This window comes from Oryx dammah, unplaced genomic scaffold (genome assembly GCF_014754425.2).
Source record: "Oryx dammah isolate SB20612 unplaced genomic scaffold, SCBI_Odam_1.1 HiC_scaffold_8, whole genome shotgun sequence".
Lineage (NCBI taxonomy): Eukaryota > Metazoa > Chordata > Mammalia > Artiodactyla > Bovidae > Oryx > Oryx dammah.
The window spans coordinates 44,200,293-44,213,163 of NW_024070192.1; the positions used below are offsets into that span (position 1 = coordinate 44,200,293).

The 12,871-nt window shown below is 38.1% G+C and overlaps 1 protein-coding gene across 9 annotated transcripts in view; it reads left to right on the forward strand.

The window, feature by feature from the left end:
• Positions 1–7,642, forward strand: part of RHOT1 (ras homolog family member T1) — a 59,976-nt gene extending 52,334 nt beyond the window's left edge. For 5 of the 9 annotated variants that reach the window (XM_040244006.1, XM_040244009.1, XM_040244008.1 and 2 more), the window contains one exon: positions 6,550–7,642. In XM_040244006.1, coding sequence (XP_040099940.1) covers positions 6,550–6,667 — 118 coding nt within the window. In that variant the 3' untranslated portion in view covers positions 6,668–7,642. Of the gene's footprint in view, positions 1–4,977; positions 5,122–6,549 lie in introns of all 9 variants that reach the window. The other 4 variants (XM_040244004.1, XM_040244005.1, XM_040244012.1 and 1 more) reach the window with 2 other exon arrangements.
• The last annotated feature ends 5,229 nt before the right edge of the window (positions 7,643–12,871 follow it).

A 12,871-nucleotide genomic window follows, 5' to 3' on the forward strand; every position in this document is an offset into this window, starting at 1 on the left:
CCAGGGTCCTCTCGTGCCCCAGGGTCCTCTCGTGCCCCAGGGTCCTCTAGTGCACCCGTGTATGCTAGTGCATTAGTGTGCTCTAGTGTGCAGTGTGCTCTAGCCAGCACTTGAGTTGCCCCTTCCTTAGATGTTCACTTTGATTTGTTTGTCTGTGCCACCTAGTCATTTTTTAACTCTTGATCCTTTTCCCAGCTGCGTTTCAGTGTCTAGTCCTCCCATTTTTCCTAACCTGTAGTTTAATCATATTGTTTATTTTACAATTTACCATTTTGGTGTAGTTTTCTTTGATACATATTTTGGTTCTCTTATTTCTTTGTACAGATTATTTGTTCCTATTACTTCCTAAGTTTGGTAATAGTATTTTACTTCAGCAACAAAGTGTGTAGCTCCATGCTGAATATGATGGATGGTCATACCCATGTATTTTTTTACTCTGCTTTTTAATGTATTTTTAAAATTTGGATACATGAGACATTTATTTTTATCCATTCATTAATGACTTACTTCATTTGCCCTTATTACTTTACCAATCACCTAAGTTCCTCCACATCTCTTAAAGTCATGTTACTTAATATAGGAGCTCTATTTTTGAAGAAAGGTGTTTTACAGTTGTCACACCAAAATGAACTGCCTTTCACAGGATTGCCTTATAAAGAGGATGGTTTCCTAGAAATCTTAATGCTACAGAGATTCCATTGGGAATATAAGAGTCCGTATGATACCATGTTACAGTAAATACTGCATTTTAAGGAAGTGCATCCTGTGTTTTAATTTCATATGAAACTTTTATATTTATATGAAAGGTCCTTACAAGGCTTTTCTTTGAATTTGAATGCATATACATGGTCATGCATTTAAAATTGCACCAGAGTTGTGTTATAGATTCTTGCCAAGTAAGCTGCTGCTGCATATAATTTAAAAATTTTTTGCCATTTGATTAGTATTTTAAAGGACATGACAGAATGGAGTTTGCTTAGTCCAACCTTTATCAGTAGTTAACATATAAACGTTATTTATTTCCCATGTATTTACAGTCATCTGTGAATTTTTATTCCTCTAATGCTTGGTGAAGCATTTGACGTTGCACACCTGTGTCCTTTTCCTAAGTTTGTTACTGTTTAGGCATGCTCAGTTAACAGCTTTCTTACGATTTGTGTTGCAGTTCATCTTCCTTGAACACTATATTTTGATTTCTTAACCTATTTTGAGAAATATTAAAATATTTCATACCTGCTAGGTATGAATTGTTCAATTAGGAGAACTGACATTATTAAAACTATAATTAACAGTAATGGCATTATTATTAGAGATAAATATAAAAAACTACTTCACCAGGAAGAAACATAAAGCAGGGAGAGGAAGAAAAGCAGGGAGATCCAGAGACATTTTTTTTTTAAAGTTTAAAAACAAAAGAGTTAACTATAGTTTCGATGACCTCAGTATAATTTTCAATTTGGGATATGTAATTACAAATAGGAAAAAGCTATGTATGATATCTGTGAACCCTAGTTAACTTTAGGTTACATGCATTACAGTGGCATAGACTGTTTCATAGTATTAACTTAAAGATACATACCTGAGATACATGTATGGAAAGAATTATAAAACTAGGAGACTATTCATTTTTAGTGCCTTTGCACACCTTGTTTGGGAAGGGTGAAGTGGTGAGATAGAAGAATAAAAAATATGAAATTCAAATTTATTTCTGAGAAGTTGTATGGGAAGACTGATAAAAGTGACTGGGTGGAAGCTACTCTTCCACAGTCTCTTAACTTCACTGCTTTTGAGTATGTACTATTGAGCTTTTCTTTCCTCTGCATAATAGCCTGCAGTCTAAGGCTAGATTAGTTGATACCTGGACCTTTCTGAATTCCCCTCCTGCCTCAAATTCTAATTTTTGCAGACATTTAGGTCTCTGCAGTACAGGCATACCTTATTTTATTGTGCTTTGCTTTATTGTGCTTCGAAGATATTGTGGTTTTTACAAATTGAAGGTTTGTGGTAACTGCATTTTCAGGTGATCGTTAGCACTTTTTTAGCGATATTTATAGTATTTTTAAATGAAGTATGTGTACGGTTGTTTTTTTTAGTAATAATGCTATTGCACACTTAGTAGACCACAGTATAGCATAGACATAGTTTTTCTATGCACTGGGAAACCAGACAGTTCATCTGACTCCCTTCATTGCAATATTTACTTTATTACAGTGTTCTGGAACTGAACTCATAATACCTCTGAGGTATGCCTGTATAGTTTTTATACCTCATATATAAAGTCTTGTAACACATTATAGAGAACAAAATTAAAAATACCTATTTGGGAATAGCTGGAATAGGTTTAGTTCCATTGAGCCCTTTATAAAGGATTTGATTATTCTATGATTCTGAACATTGCAATTGATAACATTCCCTTTATTATTGGTTAAATACACTGAACCCCATAAAGATTTTAGTTCATGTTCTTATATTTGCTGTAAATTGCAGAGTTAATTGGAGCATGTTGTATGACTTCTTTTAGGCATTCTGTGTAAAGGTGCATAGGAATTTTGGTCCATCGTTACGCACCTTCTGCGACCTTCACACAGTTTTTAATTTACCTCTTTATTGCCTGAATTTTGGAAACATTTCCTTCTTTCTGCCTTATTAAGTAGCAGCCTTAATAATACCTAGGTCCAAACTTGTTGGTTTGCTCCCACACTTGGGTCAAAGAGCGGTTGTTGTCTCATTGACGAATGGGCCCGGAGCACTTTTAAGCCAGAAAGCCAGCATTCAGAACACAGGTATTCTCTGCCTAAGAACTCAAAAGCTCTAGCAAGCTTTATATGATTAATTAAGGTTATATTTTACCATTTAGTCATTATTTCTTATGTTGTAAAAAGAGATACTGCTGAACCTAAATTATTTTATTCCACATACAATAGGGAAATGTGTGATTCTGGTATATCAATAGATTGGGGAAAAAAAGAGCCTTTTTAAACACACACACACAAACACACATTTTTGACCCTGTAATTTTCATTTTGGGAAAGTCTGTGTTAAGGAAACTGTTTTAAATGTAGTGGAAAATGTTATGTAAAATAGTGTTTATCACTTTAGTTATAGGTATCTGTAAATGGAAATAGCCACCAATAAAAATACAATGCAGCTATTTAAAAGGATGTTTCTATAATTCATGGAAAAGACCTTGTGTAATATATTTAAGGATATAAAATATATAAATTATACGCATTGTGTTTGCAGCTATGTAAGAAATACATTTTTAAAAAGCCTAAAAGAAAATACCACAAATTTTAATTAGTTGCCTTAGGTGACTCTAAGTGATTTTTTCCTTCCTACTTTCATTTTCTCATATAATGTGCTTATATTACTTTTTTAATAGCCAAAAAACCTAAGAAAAAACATACAGTAAGACATAATTTATTCTAAGATATTTTATATGAGTCATTTGGAAAGAATTGTGGAAGAATTGCTTTTTGCTTGAGTTTAGACATGAATTGGGAAGCAGCTTTTTGAAACTGTTGCTCTGCTTCTGCTTGAGACCTGAAATGACAAGCATGGCTCAGTTCTTCACACTTATGGGGTACAATTAAGATCACACTCTTGTCTATTCAGGTGTTGTTAGGCAGGCAATGCAAATATGCCATCCATTATAAATGTGTTTTCCTTATAAGTAAAGCCTGGTTAATGTAGCTTTTAAGTGCATATGGTAAAAGCATAAAATAATTCTCTAAGTAGCTTTCTGTCTAAAAAGTAGTTTTCCATGTCTAAAAGTATCTTAACTACTGTAACATCAATGGAGTCATTGAAATGTACTTTATAAGTTAATGGTTGCCTTGAGATTTAAACTAGCTGTATATTGAACATGTATCTATATTGTTTGTCATCTATAAATATGAAGCGCTGTTTTGCCTATTGAAGGCTATACTATAGCTTAGGGAAAAGTAATAATTACTATCTGGAAATGCAAAAGAAAGCTAAGCAATAAAGTCAGACAAAATATATTATTTCATGAATGGTACTACTCAAAAAACAACAAAAGGACAGGCTTCCCCACTGGTTGGTTCAGTGGTTAAGACTCCCTTGCTTCCACTGCAGGGGTTGCGGGTTCGATCCCTGGTTGGGGAACTAAGACCCCACATGCCATGCAGTGTAGAAAAAAAAAAGCCACACAACTACAGCAACAGCAAAGAGAGCTAAGCTGTGTTAACAGATTCCATACTTGAAGAATATTTATAAGAAATTATTTTCACTGATTTTAATGTCACTATAGCTAACATCCTAACCCCGTTTACACTTACTTTATAATTAAGTGTAAAAAAAAAAAGTGTAAAAATATTTTCTGTTCATGGAGACGCATGAAAATCACAGAGAGACCAAAGCCGAAGCAGAACTCTGGTGCGCTTTGAGCCCATGTTCTCACTTTCCGTCCTCTACATCTCTGCTGACTCGGAGTTGTAAACTCTGAAACTCTCGTCATAGGACCATGACAGTCAGAGTTTGGGATGTTTTACTCTTTTGTTTTTTTTATAGATATATGTTTGTAGTTTTTAGTAATCAGAAATTAGAAGCATCTCTCAACTTCAAGACTAATAGCCTCATTTTGAGTAAGTACTTCTAGTCACTGAATATTGTCAAGTACTGTTTATAGTATTAGTTTCCAGGGCTTCTCTTAGTCTTTCAGATATACCAAGACCAGCCCTGGGGGATACATAGAGAAGGTATATAACAGCCTTAGGTTTCCCTGCATGGTATGTGAGTGTTTTAAAAGCGTATATATAGATAGATTTTTTTTTCAAAGTTTGGCAATATTCTAGCAGATAAATTCATTTTAAATATAGAAATCATGAGATGCATCATATAATAGGATGGCAACTCAGTTTATGTGTGGGATGTTTAATCAAGAGATATTACTTTCAGTCCCCTTCTTTTGTGAGCTGTGCTGTGAACTGCAAACTGTATGCATGTGTATAAAAGGTTAAGAGCCCGGGTAGCTGAGTGGGGTGCCATGCTGTTAGCAGACGACGAAGGCAGTATTACTCACCAGGTGCACGCCGTCAGCTCTGTAGAAGATTCCATCTTCATGGAGTCATCTCACGGTCCACTTTTTCTTGAAGCCAGGTAACATTTCCCACAACCAGTGGGGTTGGCTATGTTGGAGTTTTTCCTATTGGAAAAACTGGAAAAAAACTAAAAAACCTAAGTATTTTCTTCCCTAACTCTTTTTTTTTTTTCTTTTTAATGAAATATTGCCTGTTGGAAGAACTAACTTGCAAGGTGGCATGAATCTGTGTTATCACTTTGCTTTGTAAAATGATGATTATGTAAGGAGTGCCTTTTTTAAACAGAAACTGGGGAGGATAAGGAGTTGGAGTGCTGTGTGTTGTTTCCCTGTGGTGGTAAGGCATGGAGCACTCTGCTTGTACGACAGCCTTGCTTCTTCGGGATGTACAGATTGCATTGTGTGATAACTAATCTGATTGTTCACTCTTGACTATTACTGAGGCAGAGTAGTTTTGTACAGTTTATATATTCTTGGCTCTTAACTCTTTCGCTTGTGTCAGTGTCTTGGTCTTTCAATGATGTCTGACTCTTGCTTCAAATCTGTTTGTTTATTAGTTCAGTTGTAAAATAACCTAGGCAGTTTCTCTAAACTCTTAATCCTGTAAGTTTTCTAGATCACCTCAATTATGTTCACTTAACTAAACCTTCAGTGACACTTGAATAAAATGTTCCAACTTTTTCTTTGAAGCTTAATCTTCTTTATGGTAAGCTGTCATACTTGAGACCCTTGAGGGTGCTTAGCAGTGTTATTAACTGAGCATGCTCACAAACTCAGTTTGTGGTACAGGCTGTCCTTGTTCTCGTCACGCATAATATGGCTTCTTTTGTGTCATTTACCTTTCAGTCCATCATGTTACATTATGTCCTTTGGTTGGTACCATTGTCACTGCCTGTCTGACTAATACCAGAGTTTGGTTTGTTTGTTTCTTCTTCTTTCTTTAATCAGCAGTAACCAAATTAATGCAAACTGGTAAATCTTCCCCCTTCCTTTTTGGGATTTTTTTTTTTTTTGGTAAATTTTTATGGGACTCAGTGTTTCTAAAGTTGATTTTAAGCGTTGCTGTTAGAAAAGTATTGTCACTTGTCACTTAACTGCTTACAAGATAGCTTTTGGTTCCTGGGGACAGGAGATTCCATGAAATTGACTCTCAAAATTGTGTGGTTTCAGCCTTAACCTCTCATTTTGAAGGACCATGCTGGTATTAAAAAGTGGCAGGTTGATTTGTCTAAGTTCTCCATTTCTCTTGTGAAGAAAATTTTAACATTTTAGATGTTGTTTACTCCCAAATGTCTACAGTATGTCTTAAGACAGTGACATTCTAAGCAGTGTACATACGGGCTTATTGACAAATGCTTTTGGTGACCATTACTGTATGCAATTAGTCTGACAAGTGTGCTAATACTTCCCTAAAAATAGACTGTCCACATAACTGTTTTTTTCATACTAATCATGTTTTAAACATTAATTATATTTTTTGACTACAGGCACGTGACACAAGCTGACCTCAAGAGCTCCACGTTTTGGCTTCGAGCAAGTTTTGGTGCTACTGTTTTTGCAGTTTTGGGCTTTGCCATGTACAAAGCATTACTGAAACAGCGATGATTAAAAAAAAAAAATACTGGCCCTACCAAAAACAAATACTTTTATGTACATTCTGAATGCTTTAAATTCCGCTAGAAATATTGAGATATTTATACATTGCAGAGTTACTTTATTAATATTTGTAATTCATGCATAAGAGTATTTTAATGATAGTTATAACTGCAATACTGGCTAGCATATGAAAGAAACCACTTAACAGCCAAACTAAAATGGCTAACTTTCAGAGGCCAAAAGGGAATATTTTGTAAATAATGTACATATTCAGGCAAGATACGGTCTCCCAGACTGAGTTCCAGAAACGATGTCTCTGGACGTTACGACATGGTATTGTTAGTGCTCAGCTGGCTCACTCTCCTAGATTTAAGTCAGCTCTGAGATTGTATTTTACTCATCGATCACTTATTTATTTCACATTTACTCAGAATGATCTTTGGGTACTTTGAGTACACAAGGCACAATTTGCCGTTTTCTCTCTGTTTTTAAAAAACATGAATTTCTTGCGGTCCCGTCCTTTATGGTAGGCCAGCCTTGAAGTCATCGTGCAGTCTAAAAATTGTGTGGTTGAACGTGAGGCTCTCCTCTAAGGAAGGAGGAAGCTAAAGGCACTTAGCAGAGGTGTCACTCGTGTGATTATGTTGCTTCCTTTGTCAGTACGTTGAATTTTATAGCCCTTTCAATCAAAAGAGAAAACAGATTTGTATATTATCAATGTTTTTAGTTTAAATAAACGGTCACCATTACTACTACTGAACTTCCTCCCAAAGTGTAAATTGTTCTATAATGGCTGTGTCTATTATAGTATATTACAGTAGCTGCATGTGTCATGAATTGTTCTATATCTGGCTAGGATAACCTAGAAGCAGCACTTTTTTAAATGGTAAAATAAATCTGATGAATATAAACTCTCATGATAAACCTATTTTTTCCATCATTGACCTTTTCAAGTATTTAAATAAATAACTGCTGTGTACTGTGCTCTTGAGTTTTTTGTCTCATGAAAGTAAGTATCTCTGGGAATTTCCCCAGTGGTCCAGTGGTTCAGACTCAGCCCTTTCACTGCTGTGGCCTGGGGTTCAATTCCTGGTCAGGGAAATAAGATCCCGCAAGCCACACAGTGTGGCCAAAACAGGGGTCGGGGGTGGGGAGAGTAATTATTTCTGTACAGATGAAATGAAATTCCTCTGGTTTCTGTCTTTCTTATCTTGCAAATTATTTTTTATACAGAAAGATAATACTTATTGGGAAAGAAGACTTATTAGGAGGAAATCTATTTTAAAGTTGTGGGGAAATCTATTAGGAAAGGGCAGTTGTTTTTCCCTACACATACCTAACTGATATAGTTTTACTACTATGATTTACATGTTTATTTTCTCCTTTAACATGGATTTTTTTCCCCCCTTTGCCATTCTGAGGAGTGTTTTCTCCGAAGATCACATTCCTTGAGCAGCTAGTAACAATATAATTTACTAGCTATGAGCTTGTAAAATATTATGTGCCGTGCTCATCTGCACACTTCCCCATCTCCCTCCCTCACATTTTCATTCTGAATCTGAGGAAAAGGAGAATTGAGCAAAGAAAAGTCTGGTGACGCCTCATTTTCATTATTTCCTGAGAATTCCTCATTTACCAAATAAATTTCAGTTATACAGCTTCCAGTTCAGTTAATTCTTTCCTCCCAAGTTCTTCCCTGTTCCAACTAAAATGTTATTTTACGTGAATATGCTTTGTAGATTGTTGTGTTTGTGAGAAACAGAGGAAAGAAGGTAGTTTCCCAAAAAGGTGAAAAGCAGTGTGTTTACATGTTGCGATTTTTCTCTCTCAATTTTTTCGTTTGAAGTGTCTGATTGTCAAGAAGGCAGACTGGCAGCTGCCCTGTTTCTTTCCCTGCTCTTGACAGCAACTTCCCTCTCCTCTCATGTTTGCAGAGGAAACACTGCCTTCACCTCTTTAACTCCAGGCTCATGCAGGTCTTTTTCCTTCTTTCATATCCATGTTAGGGACTAGTTAATGTAGGAAAATGTGTGAATGAATACAGCAAAAGGCTTCTTCTGGCTTTTACAGTATACACAGATGATCGCTGTAGGAATTGGAGGGTTGAAAGGAAACCTTCCACTTTTTGCCAGTGGCATTCTCTTTTAAAAGAACAGTTCTGAAACTGTTTGCTACAGCGTTTTAATGAATTTTTGAGGCGGTCCTGTGAAGGAACGTCGCTTTGAAGGTTTGTAGTCCCTTGTCTTGATGTAGTAACTTAGCCTTAATGAGCTCATCCCATGCTGTTGCTTCTTGCCATCCATCTGTTCTTTCTCTCACATTTGACCAAAAAAATGGGCCATGTCCCACACTGCCAGAGCGTCCATTGCTCTGGTGGGAGTGGGCCCTGATGTTAGGAGTTTGGGGAGCATGTCACCATTCTGAAGTGGTCTGTGAAAGAAGAGATAGGAAGGCCGTAGGCATCTGTGCAGATCAGCCCATCACCTGTAGGGGAAGGCACCGCAGAGGAGGCGTCCTGCTGAGCTGGTCCTGAATGAAAGCAGAGGAGGCAGCTGGATAGTGACTAGCAGAGGGGAAACAGAGGTAAGTGCTCAAACGATACAGCGTGGAAACTTTTCCTAAACAGACCCTCAGAATGCAATTGGTGTTAGCTTTGATGCCTCTTCTGTCTGAACTGTACTAGTAAATGTCCATGTAAAAGTGTCTTTCTTTTCTTTTCTTTTGCATGCCTGCATGCTAAGTCACTTCTGTCATGTTCGACTCTTTGCGACCCCGTGGACTGAGGCTCACCAGGCTCTTCTGTCCATGGGGTTCTCTAGGCAAGGACCCTAGAATGGGTTGCCATGCCCTTCTCCAGGGTATCTTCCCGACCCAAGGATCAAACCTGTGTCTCTTTTGTCTCCTACACTGGCAGATGGGCGGGCTCGTTACCACTAGCGCTGCTTGGGAAGCTTTTATTTTGTTTTATTGGAGTATAATTGCTTTACAGTTTGTCTTTGTTTCTGCTGTAAAATGGAGTGAATCGGCTATGTCTATACATATATCCCCTCCCTCTTGGACCTCCCTCCCATCCCCACCTCATCCCATCTATCCAGGTCATCACAGGGCACCAAACTGAGCTTCCTGTGAAAAGTGTCTTGAAAATATATGTGCACATCTTAAAAATGGGTACGTGACCTGATTTTTATTAGCACATTTATCTATTTGGCATCATCCTCACATTTTTGAGTCCATGTCTTCTTAGGAAGCTGACGCCGGACTACATGCTTTTTAAGAAACACCCTATGGCAAGACTCTAAATTTATTTAATGTTTCTATTAATAATATGAGAATGCACCATGCTGGTAGTCTGAACCAAAAACCTCGATCCCCAGTTTCACAGTCCCAATAACCCATTTGTTAAAACCTCTAATCTTGCAAGTAATTCTTGTTTTTTAGACCCTATTTATCAAAAGGCTCCATCAGTGAGAGTGAATGTTAACCTGTTTGACTGTCAGCTCTGTGGAAGTCTCTGATCTGTGAGTATCACAGCTAATGTGTTTCAGATCTCTCTAGTGCATCCCACACTCAAAAACTGTGTTCACTTGCCTCCCGTGGCATGCTCACACTTGCCACACCCTTTGTCCCAGTTATTTTTGTTTCAGAAGGTATGGACACCTTACTGGAAAGTGAGATTTTGATTCATTTGGAAACATTTCCTAAGTTCATGGTGCCATTCTGGTTCCCGGCTGTATTTTCCAGTGATAGTGTTTTGCTCTGTAGATTTTCTCTTCTCCTTTAGCATAGAGAGCTTCAGAAAGTGAGATAGTGAAACTGAGAGATTGAAAGCTGCCTCTTGGGTACACGCACACAAGGAGGCACTGCTAGTATTATCTTCATATGTTGAAAAATCCAAATTCCATGAAAACACTTTTCTTCGTTCAGTATTTCCTACTCATTCTTCACATATAGGTCTTTTATAATCAAATGACCCTTGGAAGTGTTTATTATCCGAATGATATTGATATATAGGATGTGGTGTAACTGAGGGGTCACAGACTTTGAAAGGTCGGAGAATAAATATTTGAGACTTTTGCGGCTGCTCAACTATGTCATAGCAAAAAAGCACCTGTAGAAAATTGTGTAAACGAGCATGACTGTGTTCCAATAACTTTATTTATAGGCCCTGAAATCTGAATTTTTCATAATTTTCATTTGTCGAAAAGTATTCTTAGTTTGATTATTGTAACCACTTAAAAATGTAGAAACTATTCTTAGCTCACAGGCTGTAGGAAAACATGCTGTGGGCCAGGTTTGACCAACTCCTTGCTGTAATTGATGAAGATACTAGTAGTAAACACACAGCAGGTTAAAAAAATTATCTGATTGTTTTGGAATTCAGAAAGGTGCAGTACTAGGAAAAACTTAAAATGGCTTTAGTCCTGTTTTAAGTGTTTGATTGGCTCCCTTCTTACTGAAGATACTGGTCATTAGGACCTGGTGCCCTGGATGAGCTGGCACCAGCCTCGGAGGGCAGCATTGTGCTCGTAAGGGGAGTGTCCACCTCCTCTGAGCACACCTGGAGCTGTTCTCTTGGTACTTTATCAGTGTGTGCTTTCCCTTTGTCCAGTTACCTTATGACCTATGTAGAAAGTGAAAGAGTTCCACAAGAATGTTTAGCTTGACCTCTGGTTATCTGGGACTATCCCTTCTATGCATGACAGTGTCATAATGCCTCTTCTTTAGATTGTAAAGTCAGAATTTCAGAGCTTAAATAGACCACAAAGATCATCTGTCCAACTCCATACTTTTGATTACATACACTAAGCACAAAGCCACACTATTCGTGTAAGCCTGGGCAGGGCTGGAACCCAGATGTCCTGACTTCCCACTTCAGCTCTCCTTCCACTGGAGGAGCCCGCCTTAACACTTGCCCCGACTTTATACGTTTAGTAAACATGCTGTATGTTCAGTTTAAAAAGACAGGCCAACAACAAAAAAAGAGAGAAAGCAAAATAACCAATAAAGAGTTTGACATTTCTATCACCAAGAAGGGTTGAAGTTGGCAAAGCAAATTTTCTGGACGCTTTTCAGTTCCTCGGAGGCATTTTGCCTTCCCTTCTGGTAGCTGTCACCAGGTAATTGATGATGTCTATTTAGAGGAGTGCAGGCTTGGCGGTTAGGTTTATTTCAGGTGTAGATAATTGAGGGAAGGTAAGGATGTAACTACTCTTCTAAAAGCCGTCTTTATGGTTTTTGTTTAATTGTTCTAAAACTGTTAATGTTGAAAACAATTACTGTTTTGCTTTTTATTTATTAACAGAAAAGTACCTGGGAACAGGGGCTTTAATTGAAGGGAAAACAGTTTTGTCATTAACTGTTTTTATCTCTGCTTCTCCAGTCTGCCTCTGGGATTTCAGTAGTTCCAGCATCTTTTATCCCAGCTTGTTCTGTATACCGTCTAGAAGAGCATCAGGGACTGTGTGTGTCTTCATTTCCTGGTGGTGGTGGTAGTGGTGGAGGTGTTTATAGTTGCAAAGTCATGTCTGACTCTTTGCGACCCTATGGACCATAGCCTGCCAGGCTCCTCTGTCCAAGGGATTTCCCAGTCTAGAATACTGGAGTGGGTTGCCATTTCCTATGCCAGGGGCTCTTCCCAACCTAGGAATGGAACCCACATTTCTTGTGCTTCCTGTATTGGAAGGCAGATTCTTTACCACTGCTCCTGCCTAACCTTAAAGTACCCAGGGGGATACATGCCAATCTGCTTGTGTCTAATTTAATTTTCTTGATTTATTCAACCTTTTCTTGAGAAACTGCTTTACTCAGTCACAGCAGCCCTTGAGACTAATCTCTTAGTGCTACTGACAGTTCACTAGGCTGCTGGCAGAGGAATAGACAAGCATGGACTGAAGAGCTAAGAGTTGGAATGCCAACTCTGCCTCATTCAGCGTGTAAATCCCTTGACTTTTCTGCTCCTCTCTCCTGTCTCTCTAAAATGAAGATTGGGGTCATTGTGTACATTCACTGAGCTCCATCCCTGGTGGTATTTTACCTTCTGCCTTCCCCCGGAAAACAGATCTTTGTCCCCACAGCAGACAGCACGTGGGGCAAGCCTCTGCCCCACCCCCCGCACTTGAGCAGGGCTGAGCCATTGCATCTGGGTGAGCTGCCGAGGCTTGGGTGGCAGCCAGGTTTTTTTGCTACATGTATCTGACAAATGTCTTGATTAAG